At 46.9% G+C, this 24,322-nt stretch overlaps 1 protein-coding gene and 1 long non-coding RNA gene across 7 annotated transcripts; one reads left to right on the forward strand and one right to left on the reverse strand.

The window, feature by feature from the left end:
* Positions 1-24,322, reverse strand: cacnb1 (calcium channel, voltage-dependent, beta 1 subunit). Of its 5 annotated transcripts, none has more exons than XM_062446167.1 (14): positions 24,055-24,322; positions 20,830-20,916; positions 12,366-12,485; positions 11,797-11,919; positions 11,379-11,515; positions 11,074-11,141; positions 9,161-9,189; positions 7,622-7,702; positions 7,467-7,525; positions 7,248-7,357; positions 4,657-4,808; positions 4,018-4,113; positions 3,734-3,919; positions 1-1,995 (listed from the first exon to the last, which is right to left on the reverse strand). In XM_062446167.1, the coding sequence occupies exons 1-14, from the start codon at positions 24,142-24,144 to the stop codon at positions 1,441-1,443; spliced, it is 1,893 nt and encodes a 630-aa protein (XP_062302151.1). In that variant the 5' UTR covers positions 24,145-24,322; the 3' UTR covers positions 1-1,440. The 5 variants fall into 5 exon arrangements, with proteins under 5 accessions (XP_062302151.1, XP_062302143.1, XP_062302162.1 ...); XM_062446159.1 differs by lacking the exon at positions 9,161-9,189 and adding an exon at positions 9,754-9,914 and having other exon boundaries at positions 24,055-24,319; XM_062446178.1 differs by lacking the exons at positions 9,161-9,189; positions 20,830-20,916; positions 24,055-24,322 and adding exons at positions 9,754-9,914; positions 17,829-18,046.
* On the forward strand, positions 6,491-11,197 carry LOC134007448 (uncharacterized). 2 transcript variants are annotated; one of them, XR_009928042.1, is made up of 4 exons: positions 6,491-7,732; positions 8,375-8,460; positions 8,688-8,892; positions 10,914-11,197. It is a non-coding gene; the product is annotated as an uncharacterized LOC134007448 (long non-coding RNA). The 2 variants fall into 2 exon arrangements; XR_009928041.1 differs by lacking the exon at positions 10,914-11,197 and having other exon boundaries at positions 8,688-9,551.

Genomic DNA, 24,322 nt, shown 5'->3' on the forward strand with positions numbered 1-24,322 from the left:
TCATTATTTAATATTCATTTATTTAACTGAAGAAACGTGGTAGGCAGAAGGAGCCCACCAAAGACATTCATGGATTCTCCATTTAGATAACTAAGCAAAGACCATGTATGCACCAGTCCCCTACCTCACTTCCTGCTCCTCTCACTATCTTACAAGAACTGAAGATTTATCAAATGCAAATGTCCACAGGAAAAACAACACAAAGGTCAGTCATAAATCAATAGAAGTACATGGCATTTTCTCTTCTGACACAAGATAGCTGTTTGGGTGTAACTTGGGAGTGATATACTATGCAAAATAACTCTTCATAACTATCAGTCTGCCCTAAAAAAAACAAAAACAAGATGAACATTGTGCAGTAGCGGCAGGCTGGTTCCAGTGCAGAGTAGACAGCAGACAGATAGACACAGAAACATCATGAAAACAGAGTGTTAAGACATCCCACCACAATAAAAGTGGGAGTGGCTTGGCGAGACATTCCGGCACTTGTGATTGGACTAAATCTGAGGGTGTGAAACTAAGGCAAGACAATTCGTTCACTTACATACACGTCAACTACCACTGTAGTGCTGCTTATTAACTGTGAGTACAAGTGATTACTACAGGAGCAAAACTATCACCCACGGCAACTCTCTAAAGACAGGAAACCGAGCAGATGGACGAACCAGACATGTACAGTACAGTTCTATTAGAATGCTATGGCTGAAGCAGGTCAGGGAAGAAGTCCAGTATCTTTGGGGTGCTTTTGTATCGTTAACCTTATTTAGTTAACAATCATTCAAACTGTTATCTGAATAAATAATCGGAATAAATTATGTTAAATTAAACTTGACAGGTTTAAGGTCTGAGTGATGTGAGGAAAGAGACTCCAAAGCTGTGTGGCTGAACCCTGAAGTCGTGAAGCTCTGTGGAGACCCTGAAACTCTACGTGGGGACAGACCCTGTTTAAGACTGCAGAGGACAGACATGACAGATGACACCTCTACCAGCCATCACATTGTACACTATAGGAGAGATTGAATCATACAGATCAGATCACAATCATAAATTCACAATCAATACAATAACTGTCCTCGTGCTGTCAGTAGGATTCCATGACATTCATGCAGTACTAACAAAAGAAACAGAAAAGACCAAACTGCTTTTTTCAAAACAAAAATAAGTTGAATCACTAGAATAATTTCATGAGGATGGCATCTAGCAGTTAATGTATCTAATTACAGTGTACTCTAGAATGAGAAAGTACCTTTAGTAGGGTTGTAAACAGATTAATTCATGAGTCTCTGATTGGCATGGCCCACAAACCCACCTTTCTGTTGTTGCTAACCTCAAACCTCAAACCTTAACCCCTACCCTGCCCTTCTCTTCTGCTTTCCTTCCTCCATACCCCTTCCCCCCCAGTCTGTCCATCAGCATCCTAGCCTATGGTACGATGTGTGTTTAGCGGATATACACGTCCCTCCCCCAGTCTTCCTGGTTTTTGTTGCGGCCCATGTTGGCACTGGTGTCTCCGGAGTCCTGGCAGTGCCTTTCCCTCAGCTTGGCACGTCTATGCTGCTGCGGCTGGCTGGGCATCGGAGGGTGGTTAAGGTTCTCCTGATCCGGCTCTGCGCCTTCGTCTTCCCAGGAGGCCTGGCGGACGTGGTGCTGCGCCAGGTGGAAGCGGCTGCCCCCGCCCCCTCGGTGATGCTCCGGCTCGTCGTACGGGTCGGTCTCAATGTCCATGCAGGAGTCTCCTGCCTCAGTATAGGCCGAGTCCCGGCTGCCCTGCGTCTCCGAGTCAAAGGTGTCCTGCCGTGCGAGGCCCCGCCCACCCCCACCCCGCAACTGGCCGCGTGAGGAACGCAGGTACGTCTGCTGCTGCTGCTGCTGTTGGTGCTGCTGCTGCTGCTGTTTCCCACTTACATCGCTGTGGTAGTCATGGAGACTGCCACTTCCACCGCGCTCCGACAGAGGTCCCTCGCGCTTCTGTTCTCCGTGTACCAGATACGGCCCCTGCAGTTAGCCGAGACCGTGCCACACACAAACACAGGCAGGCCGGGCTGTGAGTTAGTCAAAAGGGTTAGCATCGGACAGGCTTCATTCATTACAATGTGAGGAGCTACCGCAACTTAAGCATCTTTCACTTGGATCAGAAACAAGCAATTCATACACACATTATCTATCATACATCCTATATTCCAGCTGAAGCACACTGCATTGAAAGCAATGGCCCTTTATGGTATTGTAATTACATTACACACATGCAGAGTTTACTCATTCTCGCGTTTGCATATATTTCACAACAAACACAAACGGTCACACACAAATGCAAATACAAGCTCACAAACACACTCAAATTCACCTGTAAGAAAAACAACATGGCAAGCAGGTTAGTGATTCAACAAGCAAACACATTTTTTCACCTCTTCCTTCAACACTGCCACCTTCTGGCTGATAAATAATACTATATGTTGCCAAATCACTGTACTACTTGCCTTTTTCTAGGTTTCATAGAATGGTTTATGCTTGTTAAATACCTTATTTGCTGTTAATATTGAAATATCGAACTTAGAAAGTATATTTAATAGATGTGAAGTGGATATGTGGTATAATGTCTACGTTTTTGTTACAAGCAGAATAATTTTGTATCCATGTACTATGACAAGCTTCAGTTTGAATGTCAATCAGCATGTGGCTGCCCAAACAAACTCAGATGATCCACCTTCTGTGGTGTAGCTTATGCAGAGTGCATATATTGGATATAGGACACCAGTTAGTCAAGCGCAAACACAATCACACGCAGGCCCATACCTACAACTCCCCGCTAGTCAGAAAACGAAAAATGAAGCCACACAACAACACGGCACACATTTGTGAAGAGGCCAAGATGACTTGCTCCTTTTCAGGGGCGGTGCCATGGCAACACGGAGGAGGGAAGCGAACTGGACTGTTTCCCAGATGATAAAAGACGAAGAAAAGAAGGCCTGGGAGGCCTGGGGCTGGGTGGGCCGGGGGCAGACAGAATCCATTTCCTTTCTCCACCACAGCAAACGGAGAGGATGGGGGGAGACGGAGGGCAGCAGGAGCAGAGGTACCTCGCTGAGTGATGGAAGGATTTTCAGCCCCAGCTCAGATCTTATCATAACCCAATTGTGCTGCTAATCACATTCTAACTAAAACCTCTTTTTAGTGCAGTTAACTACTGTTGGTTTTTATCCAGTGGCCAGCCCTTAAAAACTCACTGTGCTGTTTTCTATATGGTATAAAATATTGTGTAATTTGCAAAGAGGTTATGTTATCAAGACTAAAAGTCAGTCCTAAATGTATTTTATGTGTAGGTTTGATCAAACTGACAAGGCTTTTAATATTAGTTTTTTATTGTAACTACACTGCATAAAGCATGCTCAGTTTGTCTGCGCATGTGGTTATGTGATCCAATATCATGGACCCAGAACACACTCTCCAGTTTAAGCACCATTCCCCCCATTAGTGTGGTGTGTTTCTATATACAACATGTCAGAATTAGGAGAAACTGGGTTTAAAAGTATGTGTGTATTCCTCTCTTGATGGAGAAGGGGAGTATATCTGGAGAGCAGGCGGTTGGGGTTGGACGTAGGTGGGGTGCCTGTCCCACCCGTCCCCCAGGCAGCCTTTAGAGAGCATGCTCCGCCACCTTCGCCTCATTGGCTACCGGCCCCTCCAGGCCAGGCCACAGCTCCAGGTTGCGGCGCAGGGAGGTGAGCACCTGTACCTGCAGGTTGGAGACTGGCTCTGGGGAGGAGGCCAGGGCAGCTGTGGCCATGGTGCGGTTGAGCAGGGGATTCGGAGGGTTGCTGCTGGGTGGGTGTGTGGCCTTCCAGTAGGCCTCCAGGTAGTCTGCTAGGTGCTCACAGGCATCCTCCAGCTGGTTCTCATCCAGGATGATGTCAAACAGCTCCTGAACACAGAGGGCAGAACAGGAGTTGGCAAGGTTGCCGATGGAAACGAGAACAAATGGCTTTTTATCGCGAGGGAGATCTGATCGGAAGGACTCACAGGAGGGCACTGAGCCAGCTTGTCTGCTGCCACCATCTGCACATTCAGATGTTTGGCCTGGGACTTCCCCCTGGACTTGATGAGCCTCTGTAGAACCTAGACGGACACAGACGCTGCTCTTAAGAAACAGACAGTTTGTTGGGCACTCAGATGGTACATGTGTGACCCACAGGTAACATTACAGACAGTTTGTTGGGCACTCAGATGGTACATGTGTGACCCACAGGTAACATTACAGACAGTTTGTTGGGCACTCAGATGGTACATGTGTGACCCACAGGTAACATTACAGACAGTTTGTTGGGCACTCAGATGGTACATGTGTGACCCACAGGTAACATTACAGACAGTTTGTTGGGCACTCAGATGGTACATGTGTGACCCACAGGTAACATTACAGACAGTTTGTTGGGCACTCAGATGGTACATGTGTGACCCACAGGTAACATTACAGACAGTTTGTTGGGCACTCAGATGGTACATGTGTGACCCACAGGTAACATTACAGACAGTTTGTTGGGCACTCAGATGGTACATGTGTGACCCACAGGTAACATTTCAGTCCGGTGCTCACTAACTGGCTCCATCATCCTGTGAAGAAATTTGAGTCTATTTCACGGTGTGCTGAACTTGGGGTACCTTAGGTGAAGCAATTTTGATGTAGACAATGATGGGGGCTAAGGAGGTCTTCGACAGCTGAGAGGGGTGGTTGATGGTGTCTGCGTCCAGGGCAACCAATTGCAGGGTACGGGCCAACTCAAAGATTCGCTCAATCTCACTTTGCACCTCCGCTAAAGAACCAAAACAAAGACGTAAAGTAAGTGCGGTGGTAAGGGGACAGTGTCCACACACATACAAGGGTAGAGATTCTGAAATGGAAATATCATCTCCATCATCGACCACAACTATGTCCCGATAGTTGGATGAATGGAGATAGCCACTCGTCAAGCCGCTTTGCACACATTTGCCTAATTCGCCACAAATTTGAATACTCTCACACAGAAGCATACACACACCCAAAAAAAAAACGAAACAAAAAAAACATTATATTCATGCATTTTAGAAATCGCTGAAATGTTACCAAACATATGAATCAGAGAACCCCTTAGCCGATGTTCCATTTAACCACAGATAAATGGAACTGTGGAGCATTCTCATTCTAATGCCACTTTCAAGTGATTATCTTTGGGTGTATTACAGCAAGTCAAACAAGATTTCCGGGAACCATAAAAGTCAGGAAGTAAAGAGGCTCTCGAGAATGAGATGCCTGTTACACTTAAGATATTACAGGTACTTCAAACAATGAATTTGATGATGCATAATATTAGCAATTGTTGTTAGTGCTGTTATTAGTGCAGCGGGAAAAAGATTAACAGGTTTAGCCAGTGGAATGTTTCGTGTTTTTTCTATTTCTTTGTCCCTCAGTAACAGACTACACTTTGCATTCTGATGTGTTGCAGTGTGCTAGGGGAGATTATTAGAAACTAGTCCTCGATGTCTCCAGAGCCCGGGGAAACTTTAACGGTTCATGAAGTGTGTTGCCACACCAGCCACCGGGAGAGATAAGATGAGGAGTGAGGTCATCTGGAGAGGGACAGGACTCCAGGCTGCTCCCTGGCTCCGTAGAATAAGGGGAAAGAAATTAAACCTGAGACCGCTTCAGGGATCCAGGGCGGCAGAGAATGATAAGTGAAATGAACTTCACCTGAAATAATGAAACGTTAAAGAACACTCCAGATTCCTTTTACAATCTTCCATTTCTCACTGGATTTTTCTCTGTACTTCTGAGCTCTTCCCTCCTATGCTCCCTGATACGAGAGAATATTGAAACGGTGATTACAAAGCGAACACAGGCTATTCTTAGGTATAGAAATACAGTTACAGTAGGAACATAGGATTCTGGGTCACAAGGTGGGGGAGGGGTGAGGGGGGGGTGTGAGGAGGGGGGGAGCAGTACAGCATGGGGGATGGGGAAAGGTGTATCAGTTTCCTTGAGCGCTCATCCCTAACCATAGCTACCTTCCACCCCTCCCCCGCCCCGGGCTCCCTCTCACATTTCCCTTGAAGCACATACGGCAGATACCCCCCCCCCCCCCCCCCAGCTCGCAGGTCACGGCACGTTAACACACGGGTGCTCTAGTCTCTTCTGTGCTCACCATTGTTTAGCACGTTTTTTTTTTTTATTAGAGGCAACAGGCTGTCACACACACGTGTGAGGAACGAACACAGAAACAGACAGGCAGGCAGACAGGCAGACAAGTGGAGTATGAGCGGATGATGAGAGTAGTGTGAGAGAAAGGGGAGTTTTCAGAGAGGGTTGTCACTGTTTTCCCTTACGGAGGAGAGCATAATCATGAGAGAGTGGGAGGAGAGCATACGTACCCAGTACGTCTGAATCATGAGAGAGTGGGAGGAGAGCGTGGTGGAAGAGAGAGGGAAAGGAGGGATGGGTGGGTGGGTTGGTGGAGGGCAGGAGAGACAGGACGAAAAGAGAAAAGAGGCCAGATCAGACTCAGATAGTCAGGCAGAGCAGGCAGAAACCGTAAACCCCTCATCCCTACAGCCTTTCAGACAGGAACTTCAAACCTAGATATGCGAGGATCAAGCATAAAGCCCATCTCCTCTCAGCTGAGCTCTGCACGTCTGAAGACCTCTGCTATGTCTGCTCACTTAATGAGTGTATCCTAGATTATGATTAATTTATGATCCTGTCAAGTTGAGTCAAAGGATCATTGGACGACTCACTATATGGTAATAATGTGTTTGTTTGTTAACAAGTACAGAATTCCAGTAGATGTCCATCTTTAACCAGCAGTTATTTGTTTCTTGCAGTCATGTCATTGCTCACACTATCCTGAATGCAGAGCCACCTAGGTCACAATTCTGAGGAAATGATAAAACATCCAAATGCAAATATGAAAACATAGATAGTAAAGGTAAGAAAAACACAATATCCAAATGGATGAAAGACAACACTCAACAACAACAAATAGTTTATCACATGAAAATATAATGATAAGAATATAATAATGTACTTTCTAGGGGTTAACACCGTCTGCCTTTTCCCTAATGATGTTTCTCCCTGGCTTTACTCCCACTGTGGCAATCTAATTAAAGCTTCCTAGCCAAACAAACCAGCCCGAGTTGTTCTGGTTCCTGGTAGGATGGGGGTTGCCAGAGGGCCCAGGGGCCCAGGGTGTGTGTGTCCTGGCCGGATGCTTCAGTCTTACCCAGGCTGGAGCGTGTACTGGAGCGCTCGATGATAGTGTGCTTGCTGGGGTTGTTGAGGACTGAACGCTTGGCTAGGGAGATGTCTGCTGTGACCCGTGTAATGGAGATCCTGCAAACAACCACCAACATCCAATCACTGTCGATTTTCGGATGACGTGTTATTAATGTCACGTGCTACGACACAATTTTATAGATATCGTATCTGGCCCACAACTAACCTTCCCTCAAACTTGTGTTTAAGAAAATCAAACAGAGCCTTCTGCATCATGTCCGTCACCTGGAGATATGAGAAAATGATAAGCACAATAAGGCTACTGAATCCAGCGATATTCAAAGGGGAAATGAACAAGACAGTGGGTGGAGATGATCCTACCTCATAGCCCTTGAGTGAAGGCCCCACGAGAATGATGGGTCTCATGGATGGAACCACATCATAGGGGGGGACGTGCTCCATCTGAACCAGGAAGAGAGCACAGAGTCTGGGGTGAGTTACTGGGCTGGGTCCCAGGCACCCAAACAGAACATATATCTGCATACCATTCAATCTAAACACCATAACGTCCTCCCTCTTTCTAGACTTATTTCACTCGATCACTATGATACTGTAGATATGATGCATTTCAGAAAGTCAATTTATTTTGTAGAGATAATACGTGTAGAGAACCCAGACATTCATTTCCAATTTAAAACAGTCATTTCTATTTCTCAGACGGCCTTTCGTGAAACGAATGATTCAATCCATAATTTAAAAAGAAACCCAGTGTGGCAGAGTGAGTTATGGACAAGGACAGGCACATTATTTATCCTAAAAGCCTCTCTTTTATGGACTTGATACTGCAAATCTACCCCATACTCCTGCATACAAACATCTGAACAGATTATGTGTTCAGATGTCTTTGTCTTTAAAATGGAGGAAACACACATATATAGTGTGCTGCTGCCATACAGTCCTATGCAGGGCACCCACACACAGTCGATACATCTAACGTTTATGCACGTGGACGCAAAGACCGCCGACATGATTCATAAAGATGACGAATCCATAAACCCTCCATAAGAGGAAGTGACAAGAGGAACAGTCACATGTCCTATAGACTGACAGCGAGAGAACATGTTGCTATTTCAGATCTGTATTCCTGGAGCGCGCACTCCTCTGCATGCAGCTCAGCTCTTCAGAACACTGAGAGGGTTGGAGAGCCACACTTCACTAAGGTACATTACATTACATAAAGTCAGGCCAGGCCAGAGAGGCTCATTTCACCCCATTTGTATTCACAACATCTAAAAATACATACTTTTAAACTTTCCAATGGGTCCTTATATCTGAGGGGGGAGTAACGGAACAGCTATAACTCACTACGATCTTGAATAACATTAGCACAATGTACTCGCTGATGTTTGGTACAAAACATGCCCCTTTTTACATTCTCTTTCCACAGGACCAGAACTGCTGACAGACAGTGAGAGGAGTGGAGCGAGAGCCACGGCCTCTCAAACAGGCCGCCGCAAATGGAAACTAAAACACATCAGGGTTAATTAGCGTTAGCCACGATTCTGTGTTTGTGCGACAGGGCATCTGGCACACCTGCCTGGGTCACCCTGTCGGCACCAGAGAGCGGTGACACAGGCTTTATCTAGATGTTGGTGAGGGATATTATTTATTTGACATTTCGTAATTTCTCGGTTTGCAGTGTGCCATCTGTTGACGCTGTCTAAGACTGTTTAACCTTTCGGAACTGATTGCGATACTTCACGATGCAAAGAAAAGTGTTGTCAAGACATTTTTCGTGCATCCTTACGTTTGACTCTTAAGCATGAGCTGATATGAGAAATCCACGTCAGAACAAGTAAAAGGAGCAGGATACAGGATGAAAGGTTAAAAGTTAGTCTCGTTAGAGAAAAACAAACTCACCGACTTCTGTTTCTGTTTGGTTGGGCCACCTAAAGTATCATTCGGCAGACAAACCCAAACGAGAGAAAGAGCAGAACGGAAAGAAGAAGAGACAAAGGCACAAAACATGGAGCACGTGTTGTTATTGACAAGTTAGGATTAGAGGGGGACATCGGGAGAGGAGCTGTTCAATGATCAAGGAGAGACCGATAGAGACCAGCTCTATCTGCACTGCACGTTGTCATGAAATCTGGGAAAACATATTCTGAAATATGACTGCAGTGCTCTACTGCAGTTTTTGAGAATAGAACTCAGCCCCTCTCCCAGATGCCAAGCACAAAAAACACACACGCAAACATTTCCCAGCGTTACCGTAGCAACCGGAGACGGAGGGGACCAATCAGGATTAGAGTCAGGGGCTAGCGGCGGGAACAGTGGGTAAATTGTAGGCAGTTAGTGAGAGAGGGCAAGGGGGTGGGTGGGTGGGGGCCGGCAGGCTGAGACAGGGGACACATCAGACTGGACCACAGGTGGCTGCTGTGGAGGGTCGGTGGAGGAAGGCAGGAGGGAGGAGGGGAGGGCGGAGAGCGATGCTGTGGTGCCCCTGGTGTTACCTTCTTAAAAAAGGGCAGGCGGTGGGCGTTGGCCTGCGGGGATGTGACGCTGCCTGCGTTGCCCTTGGAGGAGCGAGGGTCACCCTGGGGCTCAGGGGGTTCCTCGGCATCCAGGTCCAGGGGGTCAAGGTCATAGTTCATAGTGGACATGTCCACGTGAGCTACGGGGAGGGGCAGGGGCAGTGCAAAGGGAGATGACAAAGAGGAGAGAGAAAGACAGACAGAGAGAGAAAGAGAGAGAGAGACAGGGAGAGAGGGAGGAAGAAACAGGGGGAGAGTGGAGATAGAGTAAAATAAACCAAAACGAGAAAGAGAGGAAAAGGAGAAAAGGAAGGCATGATAAGGAAGGCATCGAACGACAGACATGGAGGAAATCACGAGAGAAGAGAAGGCGAAGACGGCACAGAGCCGTTTTTTCTGAGATCTGAATGGAGTGACCAGAGAAAGAGATCAAAGGAGAAGCAACAGCGGTAAAAGTGGATCAGTGATTAAACAAAGAATACCATGAAGCTAGAGAGACAAATAGAGAGAGAGAGAAGGAGCAATGGTGGCGTTCAGGAGGGAGGAGATAGGGGTGGTGTGGTGAAGGTGGCGCTGCAGTATGTGCTAGTGGAGTTGGCGGTGATGCTGGGGGAGAAAGGAGAGGATCTGTGTTGGGGGCACGGGGCAGGTGTCAGGGTGGAACAGCCAGGCCAGGGTGTGGGGATAAACATGGTGGATAGGCAGGCTGGTGTATGGTTCTGCAATGCACCTCCATGAGGCGAATAGGTCATCAGCTGAAATGAAGTGTCTTCTTGAAATCTACGGTGTGATCCCCCCCCCCCCTCCCCTTTTCAATTTTTTTCAGCAGATGCTTTTCTCCAAATCTTGCTCTGATCCTCTTCAATTACGCTGGCAGAGTCTTATCTAAGAATATTCACACATATTCTGGTGTGTACAGGTCATAATGATAATGATCAACAGTGCTTTTCTAGCCAGGCTTAGCTGTCATCGTTAATGAGAGGAGTTTATTTACAGCTATATTTCGATCCTGTGCTGTTTACCAATGACAGACCAGAAACAACTCGTCTATCTCCCTCCCTCCCTCCTTCCCTCCTTCCCTCCTTCCCTCCTTCCCTCCTTCCCTCCCTCCCTCCCTCCCTCCCTCCCTCTCTCTCCAGCACACCCAGTGACACATGCTGGGGCCACACTCAAACCAGAGATGGGCTGCTGTGATTCATCCTCACGGTTGCCTAACGATCCAATTAAAATCGACATCTAAATATCAACGCCTCCACGTGCTGTCTCAACCTTTCACAAGGCCGCTGCCGTGACTCTCACCTGTGCCAGGAGGGGTGGGCCTACGGGTTCCCGTGGCAACATCAAGGCTGGAGCTCCCACCAGATTTACTGTGGGAGGAAACACAACAGTGACACGGACAAGAGTGACGACTCGGACTAAAAAGAGGAGATCCCCGGGATTCGAATCGTCACGACGACGCAGGGTGACGTGGGAGCATCAGGGAGGGAGGGACAGAGGGGTTGATTGCACATGCATGACTCTGATACTGGTGGAGCGTGTGTGTGTGTGTGTGTGTGTGCGTGCGTGCGTGTGTGTGTGGCGGAGGCAGGAGGGTTGGGGAGCACCTGGAGCTCAGGCGGTTCTGTCTCATCCTCTGCTCCTGCAGGAGCCTGGTGTTCTCCAGCTTGACGGGGCTGGGGATGAAGCCCACCTCACAGCCCTCCTTCACCAGGCGCCCGATCCACCAGTCATTATTGTACTTCTACACAGCACAGACAGTCAAATGTCAACGAGAAACACAGCCCCTTTTCCTGCTTGCAGAGCCTGATATTGCCCAGGCAACCAACGCCATCTTATCTTGCTGATTGACACACATAAATAGAACAAAAGGCAGAGCTGGATGTGTAAGCAAAAAGAAAATGGCATTTCACTTCCTCACTACCTAGCTGTCATCAAATCCTATCAAAGCACAACTAAAAAGATATTGGTGATAGAAAACGAAGGCAGCCAAACAACACATCAATAAGACCATTGTTGTTTGACCTCTTTGATGTGCAAGAAGTCTTTGGCTTCGAAGGAAATGGCCATGCCCTGCACAGGCACATCATCGTTGGGGCCGGAGTTGTAGCCCACATTTGTCCGCACTGCAAACGCCACTGGTTTGGTCTGGGAAGGACAAAGACATTCACTGATTATTCAGAACAATGAGATTAGGTTCTCTGTAAAGTATTAACTTTGATTACAGTTATCATCATCTATAGATGTTGTGATATCCTAAATCAGGGGGAACAGACAGTCAAGGGGAGGTATAGATTGGCTGTAGGATGGGTAGAGGTTCTGAGGCAGTATAGAGGCTGTAGGATGGGTAGAGGTTCTGAGGCAGTATAGAGGCTGTAGGGTGGGAAGAGGTTCTGAGGCAGTATAGAGGCTGTAGGGTGGGTAGAGGTTCTGAGGCAGTTTAGAGGCTGTAGGGTGGGAAGAGGTTCTGAGGCAGTATAGAGGCTGTAGGGTGGGTAGAGGTTCTGGGGGAGTATAGAGGCTGTAGGGTGGGTAGAGGTTCTGGGGGAGTATTAGAGATGTAGGGTGGGGAGTACGAGATGGCGACCTCTGACCTTGGCTTTCTCGAGTGTGGCGAGGGCCTGTCTGTCAGCTTCCTTTCTCAGCGCTTCAGGGTCCTCCTCCAGAGACACGTCTGAGTCTGATGGCCGGCTAGTGTAGGAGTCAGCAGAGCCCTGGGACACACACACACACACACACACACACACACACACACACACACACGGCGCGTTAGAGAAGGCTGGTTTACATTTAGACATTTACATTTAGTCATTTAGCAGACGCTCTTATCCAGAGCGACTTACAGTAAGTACAGGGACATTCCCCCGAGGCAAGTAGGGTGAAGTGCCTTGCCCAAGGACACAACGTCAGTTGGCATGACCGGGAATCGAACTGGCAACCTTCGGATTACTAGCCCGCTTCCCTCACCGCTCAGCCACCTGACTCGCTGGTTTGAGTGTGTCTGTGTGTAGAATGACTGCATGTCCTTAAATAAAGCGCTGGGTCACCGTGGAGCAGTATAGACAGGAATAGCCGCATCATGCTGGAAGCACAGAGTTTGGCCTGGCAATTGTTTCCCACTCTGACCTGCCCCCACAGCCCACCAGCACCCAGAGACAAGGTGGGAGAAGAGAAATCAAGGAATGAGACTTGAGCCTAACGTGATAAGCTGTTTAGTCCTCTCCTGGGCCTCTCTTTAACTCTGGCTGCGTTAACGCTCTCTTTGTGTCGTTACCTCATAGTCTCTCTTCAAACCTTCTTTCCTAGATATATCTTAACGAAAGCCGTGTCATTATTGACACACAGATGTCACGAGACAAATGAAAGACACTGTACATGCTTGCTGCTCTTATTTCTTCTTCCGTGTCCAACAAGGGGAGTCTGTCTGGCTGCTAGCATGCAAGCTGACTCATCCAATACACACATTGTCAGCCTGATGTTTTTTAGGTTTGAATTGGATGCATAATGACCGCACATATGCAAAACGCAGGGAAGAACAGCCGATGTTTTAAAAACCCGGTGTTAACAGAAGCTCGGAGAGTGGGAGTGTAAACTGAAAGTGAATATATAACTGAAGTACTGGTATATTGTATAATAAAGGGTTTTAGTTGGTTTAGGTGCTGCCCTATGGGCATCTGTGAATTCCTCTGTGACATAAATGTCGTTCGAATAAAATTGGATTTCATTTGAAGGAACGTACATATTTAAAAAGACCGTAAAGTGGGTTCATGCTATTTGGTTTCCACAGCTCTACCAGGCACTCATGGCCTGACAACCTGACACTCTTTGGCTGACCCTAATCCGCCCTTACCACACAATAAAAACTCTGTCCTGAAGTGCTTGAGAGTTCTCTTTATATAACTATCCCACTTGTTCAGGTCTCTGGTTTTGCAGGTGTCAGACTGACTGCCTTCCACTCGTGGGAGGTGCAGACATGAATGCGGACAGTTGAATGTGCCAGAAGACGTGAGTCATTAGGAGTGGGGTTTTAAAATAGAGGCGCGAGGACGATACAAACCATATGTAATGACGTTAAATAATTTCCCCGTTGAGCAGTAGAAAGCGAAAGCACACAAGCAAACACGCCCACGCCCATAACGAAATGTTTATATTCACCTACCCAGAGACCCTGTGTCCCTAGTGCCCTCTCTGGTCCACTCCTCTGATGAGAAGACATCTAGCAGCAGATAGTGATAACGCTAACCTGCGTTATAGCAGCAAACCACAGTCTAGATGGCAAGAGTCTCTTAGAGAACGCCCCTCTGCCTTCCTTTGTCATTCTCCAAGGAAAACATGTATCACAGGTCAAAAAGAGGTAGCTTCAACCATCATACGGAATGGGGACCAGAGAGGACTTGAACGGCTAAATATTCATCAGGGCAGCTTGCCATTGACAGAGAGAAATACTGTACGTGTGAGAACATTTCAGATATTATGTTCTCAATGAGGGCTAGGCATTTCAATGATAAGTAGGCCCACATAGAATTGTGGTTTGAATCAATAACAAACACTGTTGTGTTGACACAAGCGTAGCCACCTGTTGCAGGGAAGTGCTCCTGTGGCTTAGCAACAGCAAGCCCGAGGAGGACACACCCTGTAACCAAGGCAACCGACAGACAATCATTGGGGCTGACCCCCCCTACTTCCTGTTTCATTTGACACATTCATCCCGACCATGCTGTAATCTCCCCAAAGCAGGTGTGATGAGACTGAATGCTGCTGCATTAAATGCTGTTAGAAGCTGCTGTTTGACACTTACCAGCTCTGAGTCATCTAACCCATAGAGATGCATCCCAACATGGGGGGCTAATTATTGAACGGTTAATCAACCTGGATGAAAATCCCACCCGAGTCGGTCTGAGCGAGAATACGCCTACTGCCACCTAACTGAGACTCGACTCGAAGCTACTACCGTCTGTTAACAGGTCTGTGATGCAGAAAATCGCCAGAGAGAGCGAGAGAGAGGGGGAGGACGAGCGCTGGAGCCTTTGTGTGCGTGTGTGACAGTGAGTCACTCACAGCCTGGTCACATCAGACAACGCTCCCGCAGGGGAAATGACAGTGGGGGGGGGGGGGTCCAAGTGAAAAAATGCTAAGTAGATAAAAAAACGACACACACACACACACACACACCTGCAATTACAGAATGAGTCAATCACCAACTCATCTTTACCAAAGAAATTCTGGGTGGGTGGGGCTTGGACACAAGCGAAGCAGAAGGGGAGGTGAGGACACTGACTCGCTGTTAGGAGAGAGATTATCTATCTTAAACGTGTCTTTTCTCCTTGTAACCCCGGGCCTTCACTCCTTCTCCCGGTTTCTCTCCTTATGAGACACTCCCTTCCACCTCTTTCTTACACTTCGCACACTATCGTTTTCTGTCGATGGGTTGTGTCTCTAATTTAGTTGCTTGCTTCACTTCACACACAACTCCTGTTCAAAATAGCTACCAACCACCTGATTCTGAAGCTGCCATTCTATTGGTCAAGTCAGGGTAGAGACCTTAGCAGTGTCATAGTAACCAGTCCAGCTGCTAAAAGAGAATGAGAAAAGGAGAGAGAGAGAGAAAGAGGAAGAGAGAGAATGATGAGAGACATCAGCAGAATAGCTGCCGTCTCTCCAGTCCAGAGGACTAATACTGTTACTGTGGAATGGCTTGCTGTGTTCAGACACAAATTAGTCTGCGCATTGAACAGTATATTTATTTAAATACATATAATAAAACCACAGAATCTCTCTGCTTAATCCTCTCTGTGTGTTTCACCCTGGGTGCTGGGCCACACCTTAATCAATCAAATCTATTGTTAGTGACTGAAAAAATCTATAACAAAACTGGATGGAAAAAGACTCTGACGTTAAACGCAAGAGCAATATCTAGTAAAAGAAGAAAGTACTCTACTACAACCCAGGCAGACAAAACATAGGCAGGTTGAGGAGTAATTTGGAAACTAAGCAGTCATGAGAAGGCATCATATACAGGTCAGTTACTGCTCCATCTGCAAAGTGGCTGCCACTGTGGTGAATCCACACCTGCTCAGCTTTGATAGAGAACAAATTGGAAAAACAGTGTTGGAGGAGAAGAAGAGACAGTAAAAAGACCAAGAGTGAGAGAAAAAGGGGGGGGGGGAGAGGGAGGGTGAAACACAGAGATGTGGGGGAAGGGTGACAGGCAGAGAAAGATGGGGATGGGAAGACAAGTGCTTTGAATAATTAGGGTTGAATAGAGTTGACTTGTGGGTGGATGCTATGTTGACACAGGCGGCTCTTCTGCTGCAATAGAGCCCAGTTCTATACAAGTACTTAATGGAGAGAGAATCGAACCATAGAGCAACGGCATATGGGGCTGGCTTTGGGAAGAGCTCTGCAATGAACACTGCTGCTTACTGGTCAGTGTGTGGGTAAAGATTTTCTTTTAACAGGAAGTGTGTGGGTGCATTTACAGTAGGCACACACAACTGTAGTACATAGTGGCCAAACTGTCCTTTTTCTTTCCTTTTATTCCCTTGTTTTTCTACCCCCCTCTCATTTCTGGTCCTTCGTTCAAGTACAAGAGGAAGGAAGGAGGATAGAGTGTATGGAAAAAACAGTCTAGGACCGTTATTATTAAACCCCTTCCCTGAAGAAACAATAAACCACAGACACAACCACAACCACCTGACAAACTTCTACAGGAAGCTTTTTAGTCTAGTTTAATTGGTGAAAATTGCTTCTCCATTACTGCTTTCTTCTCTGTGGCACAGCTTGGAGTAGGTTCAGAAGGTGATGGAGCACAGCGAGTGTGCGAGTGTAGAAGTCGTACTGACGAGTGACAGAGTGACACTTTTTACGAGTGCTGCCACATCTCTGATATAGTTCAGGTCGGCCTGACCAGCTGGTGTGGCTGTAGAGTAGAGCGAGTGTTGGGGCATTTATGTAAGCCAGTTTACGTGGATACAATCTTTTGGTTGAAACCTGACCACCAGCACCATGGAATTGTTTTCTTTTTGGGGACTTGAAAGTGTTTCAGAATGAATATTGTCCATCGACACAGAGAAACATCAAGTCTGACACCAGAGAGAACCAGAAGGACATAACCAACCTGGACCAGATCTGTGCTCTGCATCATATTCAGATTCTACAATAGATCCCCAGGACAGTAGATGTTACAGTAGAACAGTAAAAACCAATAACCGATAGTCTTTAAATCTAGCAGATTTTACAGCAATCTAGCAACACAAAAAACATAAAGGCTATATCTAGAGACATATTACTCTCTGGAAAGAAGTGCCATTAGTAGCTACAGTAAATGACCCTGTGCCCTTTCTTTGCAGTGGTACTGCCATGGCAACCAGCTAGACTAACATTGTTTCATGACGAACACTATCTTAAAAAGTCCTCATAGTGCGGGAAACTAACTAGAAAGCCTCAGCTTTGAGGATCCCTTGCCATGAATACATACGTAGATTCCTATCAAGCTGGGAATGAGCCCTATGTAGTCATAAGACCCGGTAAACAGTTTGATCCTTATCATTCCCAGGCACAGATCGATGATCACAAACAGCCAGTTAAATTCAACGCAGAGGTGTATTCTGACGAGCGCTGTGGCCAGTGGCCTAGGATGAGATGCTGGACAGTTTCAGCAGGACCAGGGCGGAAATCAGACCTGTGAACTGAGCATAAAGCTTTGACAGTATGAGATAGAGGGGCTGAGAGCAGCTCCTGTAGCAGAAGAAGCTACCAGAGGGACTGGAAGTCTAATTAAAAACCCAGCGCCTTCCCAGCAGCTGTGGCCCAGCCCAAAATGGAACCCTTCAACGCAGACGAGAGAAGAAGATCAAAGAGCGCAAAAGAGCAGGAAAGAGACAACAGGAGATGGGTCACACTTTTTGATACCGTCCAATTACAAACTCTCGATACACTGTAACACACGTACACCTAACTCCCCAGCCCTGAACTCCAGTAAAAGCCCAGCTTTCTGGAAACTGACAACAACTGACAGAACTATTAAAAGATATTAGGTTTATCCAGAACCTTCTTACCATAAGGGGCCTCTGAATCCTCTCGGTAGTCTCCATAGCTTGTTTGCCACGCTCACACCTCGGCAAACCAGACAGGCAAAGCCACAGCCCACACAATCCGTGTGAGTGTGTGTGAAAAAGTTAGTGACGGCGAAGCGTGTGTAAGTGTGCGACAAGAAAAAAAGTGTGCGCGCGTGTGTGTGTGTGTTTTTCAGAAAGAGAGAGAGAGACCTGTATGTGTGAATAGGAGAGTGCTCCCTTATCCCCCAGCCCCTCCACACACCCCCCCACCCCAAAGAACCTGAAACTTGTGTAGAGGAAGGGAGAGCAGGCGAGGGAGCTGGGACTGGTCGTGGGGTCGGGTTGCAGGACTTGTGCTACATTTGCAAACTGGGGAATTATATTTAGCCCTGGCAGAACAGAAACAGGGTCCTGAACGCAGAGAGCCCCAGAAGGAGGCTTGGTATGCAGCCGTCAGCCATTCGATGCCCCCACTGACGTGGGAGAGGGGCAGAGGCAGTGCCCAGGGAAACCCCCCCCCTCCCCTTCCTCACCTCTCTTTCTCTCTAAGCCCTGTCTCATACCACCCGGAACTGGGTATCAGAGTGGGGGGAGATTAGGGAATGAGGGGATGACGTAACAACAGCAAGACAAGGACATCCTGCACAGTGACGTGTGAACATACACTCGAAGCCACTTATCATCCTGGAAGTACATTTTAAATTTACATTTATTAATTTAGCAGACACTCTTATCCAGAGCGACTTACAGTAAGTACAGGGACATTTCCCCCGAGGCAAGTAGGGTGAAGTTCCTTGCCCAAGGACACAACGTCATTTGGCACGGCTAGGAATCGAACCAACAACCTTCTGATTAATAGCCCGATTCCCTAACCGCTCACCCACCTGACTCCCTTTTCCAGACAGAGGCCTCTAAGTTTACTGTCACTGGGTTACATTTCAAGACAACTGTAGTAACTCCATACAGACAGATCCTTTAGTTTTTATGAACTTATTCTCAACAACCAAGAAGGTATCTTCTATTATCGTAGATTGATCAGCCATACCTACAGCACAAGCTTGCTTCAAGCCTCAAATATGTAGTAACTCGGCCGAGGAAGAGTTCATAATCACATTTTTGGGAGTTAATTTTCCTACATGGAAATTCAGTAGATGAGTGTACTCATCTTCTTGAGTCATCGATTGTGCCCTACCCGTCAAAGAAAAGAGTTGGGGGAGTGTCTCTCAATTTCACCACTAGAGGGAAACCTCTGGTAGAAGCCTGCTATCCAGTGTTGACTGACAGTGATGGACAGGCTGCCAGACTTCTATTGGGAACAGATTGCCATGATGTGAGAGAGAGAGAGAGAGAGAGAGAGAGAGAGAGAGAGAGAGAGAGAGAGAGAGAGAGAGAGAGAGAGAGAGAGAGAGAGAGAGAGAGAGAGAGAGAGAGAGAGAGAGAGAGAGAGAGAGAGAGAGAGAGAGAGAGAGAGAGAGAGAGAGAGAGAGAGAGAGAGAGAGAGAGAGAGAGAGAGTGCATTCTTGTCTGTGGAATGGGAGTCATCGGAAGATGTATGCGACTCCTTGTAAATAGTTATGTCGGCAGCTATGCCGGGTTGTCTCCTGTTGTATGAACACCTCCCTTCCCATCTGTTGACTGACACGACGACAACGACACAAAGACACAGAGCTCCAGGGTGAGCTCCCAGGGATGACAGCATGACTATTGAGCCTGCATCAGGGGCACCTCACCTCAAGTCCAACAAGCAGTTTACGGTGGAATCGAGAACCAAACCTAGTTGCATGGATCTGTTGTCACCTCTTGGGAGGTGACGTCATTGGGCCCTCTAACATGTTCATTTAGTAAGATCACTAATAAACCTATATATATATCATGAAACCTAATGTGAAGAAGTGTAAATGTGAAATGTACTGCTGCTATTCTCAGTCTCTGTAACTAAGGTACACTTGAAGGCCTTGTGTAGGTGCTCTGAAGCATACCCACACCCACTGACCACACACACACACACACTCTAATCCATCTAAACATCTTTTCCTCCTCCCCATCTTACTGCACACAGAGGGAGATTCGGTGGCCCCGTTGCCATGGAAACCAGGCCAGTGTACGCGCGCTCCACTGTTGGCAGATTGTGCCATTTCCATGTGTGTGTGTGTGTGTGTGTGTGTTTGTGTGTGTATGTGCTAGCGTAGGAGTGTGTGTGAAAGAGAGAAGGCAGATCTATAGTAAAATACAGTATATACATACAGATATACTGTCTCACAAAATGTAAGTTAATAATAAAAATTAAGTTTTGGAGTTTTGATTTTGATCTTTACATCTACACATGAATGATGTTTCAACATGCCTGGTTCAACGCAAAGATAGAAAGAGAAGTTGATCCCAGGTTGGGAGGGTATTGTTGGCGTGTGTGTTCACTGGAAGATGGAGTTAACCTTTAAAGTCCACAGGTGGCCTCCACGTCCTGTGCTTGGCAGCGGGAGAGAGGAGTGTTTCATAGTGACGCCCATATGGCGCAGGGTAAATGTCATCCAGCAGTGACAAACAATTTCCTCTCATAAATGAAGAGGTCGGATAGAAAAAGGGTCTCCATTTTTGCGTGACACGGGGGTTGCTTTGAAAAATGTCATGTCCAGACTAGGACCTTCTTTTTCCAGTAGATCCACCTGTGCCACCATAACCCTTCCACCCCCACCCCGCCCCATCACACAGACAGACCGCCCCACCCCCACCCCCAACCCCCCAACTGTCCTCAGAAACACGGAGGCAGCTGCTCTTCTGCTGTAACAGGCTGCACATGGGGCTCACAGTGCTGATCAATACTCCACTGGAGACCCGGGAACACTGAGGGGGCTGGAAGCAGGGCGAGGGCAGGATCATTAGAGTCCTCAGAGACCATATGCTCCAACACTGCCTGTCGACCTGCACCTCCACACCCCCACTGTCAGGCTCCACGTCTACCCACCAAGGGGTTCTGGGGGGGGGGGAGGAGGGGGGGGCTTACCTGGCGGACGAAGCTGTTAGAGGTGGTGTCAGAGGAGGTGCTTCCGTCGGAGCGTTTGAATCGACCCTTTCGCTTGGCACACTTTCCCTGGAAAGAAGAGACAAGGGTTTTTTTTAAGAGACAATGTTTTGAGACATTTTGTAACAGTACTGTGGAACGCTACGACCTGGTGTAACCAGAAGTGTGTTCTGGGTCTATTGCATGTAAAGCCTCTATAACTGGTCATTATTCATGTCCTGGTGTACGTTGGGACCCAGTAATCTGATCCCTGGTAAACGGCCTATCCGGCCTGGGCAGAGCCTCCATTGCATTAGGGCCCACACTGGCATTATCACCATGGCGACACAGTGCTGGCTAATTGCATTTGGTAGCAATCAGGACGGATGCCTGATGGATTCAACTGGCTGTGGCCCTCCTGTGTGTACAGACAGAGGAACACACAGTTCCAGTACATAACAACAAAGACATTCACACACACACATATACACACACACACACACATACACACAAACACTGTGCACACACAACCACCGCAGGGGGAGCATCCACCACACATACACACACGCCTGGGTCAGAAAACAGAGTGAAGCCAGCGCACTGTGACCCCCTTTCTGAAACAGTCTTGTCTGATGACTGAGGGTCCTCTGAGAGAGCAGGCTGGGCAGTACAGCCGCAGCCTGCAGGTATGGTGCAGCAAGGGTCCTGGTTCCAGTCCCAGCTCCTCTCCCTGGTTCCCTGCTATGTACCTCATCATCATCATCAACACCATGTCTGAGACAGGGAGGGCCCAGCCGCAGGGGAAAGCCTCAACGCTGCCAGGTCTCAAACGAATGTGACCTGGGCATCAGTAGCAACAATGGCACAGTCTTAGTGTGACCGGCAATGGAGTCTGACATCAGGACCTGATGGTGAGGGGGAAACTCAAGCTGTAGTCTGGACAGGTGTGTTCTGGTTGGGGCGGGGAGGTGAGGCACAGTGGAGGAGGATGAGGGATGAGGGCAGACCTGCTGAGGACTGTATGAGGAGTGGTATCCATGACAAAGGGCTGGGAAATGGGGGAGTCAGATGGCTGAGTGGTGAGGGAGTCGGGCTAATAATCTGAAAGTTGCCAGTTCGATTCCCGGCCGTGTCAAATGACGTTGTGTCCTTGGGCAAGGCACTTCACCCTACTTGCTTTGGGGGGAATGTCCCTGTACTTACTGTAAGTCGCTCTGGATAAGAGCGTCTGCTAAATGACTAAATGTAAATGTAAAATGAAATGCCTAGGGAGGGAAGGCTTCCTGTTGTTGGTAAACAACCAAGGGGAGGCCAAGCGACTAACTTGAGAGAGAGGTTTGAAAGCGTTGAAAAGCCAAACACTCTCTGTCAAAGACAGGCACGTAAAACTGTACTCAGCACTCAGCACGCCCCCATCCTCGGTGGAAACACAAACACAACATCGGCTGAGTTATCGTCCCTGGGCCCTGATTCTGATCAGAGCGGCATTCTCAGGCCGCCTCTCATCTGTTCGGAGCTCTGCTGGGCTCGGCTCGCCGTGAGCCCCGAGGACGTGTGCTCCTCTCTCCAGGACGCAAGACGTGTAGCCTCACGGCTGTCCCACGACAGCTGAGTTATAAATATGCCAGCATTACCCGCCGCAGGTTTGCATGAACTTTATATCTAATTGATCAGAGAGCCACACAGAACCCTTCCCTGCTGCCTGACACCAGCAGGGAGTCCATCTGTCTCTCAGCAGCATCACACAAGAGACATGGAGGAGCGTGCTACAAACAGAGGGAGAAAGGGGGATGGAGAACCAGAGGGACAGAGAGAAAGGGGGATGGTATTATTAATGGCGAGAGGATAAAGGAAAAGTTTGATAAGAACAAAGAAATATCATGAACTGAAAGATAAAATGTAAAGACACTCTGAGAGAGACAGAGAGAGAGAGAGAGAGAGAGAGAGAGAGAGAGAGAGAGAGAGAGAGAGAGAGAGAGAGAGAGAGAGAGAGAGAGAGAGAGAGAGAGAGAGAGAGAGAGAGAGAGAGAGAGAGAGAGAGAGAGAGAGAGAGAGAGAGAGAGAGAGAGAGTGGGTGTAAGGAAAGAAACAGAGAGCAAAAACAAATACTTGGCATGGCTTTAGGTGCTTATTTTTCGGTGTTGGTTGCTGTGATGTCGTGGTTTCCGTGGAGAGACAATGATAGAGCTGAGCGTGAGAGGGTTTGTTCTAGACTCTCATCCTTTTTCACGTTTGTTTTATGACCAATCATGCCCACACATTGATTGATATATTATAACCTCCTAAAAGCTATTTATAGGTATGAAACATTTTATTTGGACAAATATTTTGCTACAAAATATTGCATAACTTGGGTCAGACGTCTAACATTACAAGAAAGCTCAAAGCAGAATATTTGTATCTTCTGCATATGTAAGTGTTGAGGAGATAACATGATAAATAATAACTTTATCTAACAAAACAATACGATTAACCAGTCAGAGGTAATATGTAACACTTTATTGCCTGCCCAAACTTTGCTTCATTTATAAAGGGGGACATTTGGATGCAGAAAAGCAGGGCAAATCTATTTTGCAATAAGAAATGTGTCCATAATTACACGTTTATGTGGGCGGGGTTTAGGAAACAACGCTCATAGATAAGATGAAACAACATCTAAACATGTCTGCTTCTTTGTGATTACATTAGCCTAAGTATATACATTTACAGTATTTCAGTGTGAAAATTATAATTTATTTTAATATTACCTAAATGTTTGACAGCAAAATAGCAAAAGAAATCACGAATTTCATTTCCAATTTGAGTAGCCAAATTAACAACAGAAAATTGTCAATTTACTGCACTTAATAACACTTCGGGTTTCATTGGAATCTATTCGAATTAACCGACTGAATGTAAACATTTAAACATGTTTTCAAAATTGGAAAAAGCTACCTCAATACAAAGTCACAAATCCGTGTAGGAACAGACGGCTACTTGGGCTCCGGATAATTGGCTATGTAACATTTGTACTCCTAACTGACATGTGGTTCTCTTTAATGATCAACTAGAAATAAAATAAAATAAAAAAATGTAAAATGGTCATTGTAATTGTTCAATTAGCCGTGATCGGCAATAACTGCATAATGTAGGCTATGGTAAATCATGTGACAGAAGGACGGTGAACATTAAAGCTCATTCCTTTTCTCTTAGCCGGTTTTCTCGGTGTGAGATGTAGGCTTATCTTACCTGTGCCTGTTGATGATGATCAAACATGTCCATTTGGATCTCCTGGGTAGAGGTCGAAGGCGTCCTGGACATACTACCTTTCTGTACCATTGATTATTTTTTTAGAATTCTATTTTTACTTTCATTTATTTGAAATGATTCAATACAGTCATTGTCAAACAGGAAAAATAGACTGCCGTTTTCTTCAATACAGACTGTGGCTCTCTACTACAATAGCCGCAACAGCTGCTTCTCTCCACAGCCTATCGTAGAGCTCCACTCGCTTCGC

Source organism: Osmerus eperlanus, chromosome 2 (genome assembly GCF_963692335.1).
Source record: "Osmerus eperlanus chromosome 2, fOsmEpe2.1, whole genome shotgun sequence".
Lineage (NCBI taxonomy): Eukaryota > Metazoa > Chordata > Actinopteri > Osmeriformes > Osmeridae > Osmerus > Osmerus eperlanus.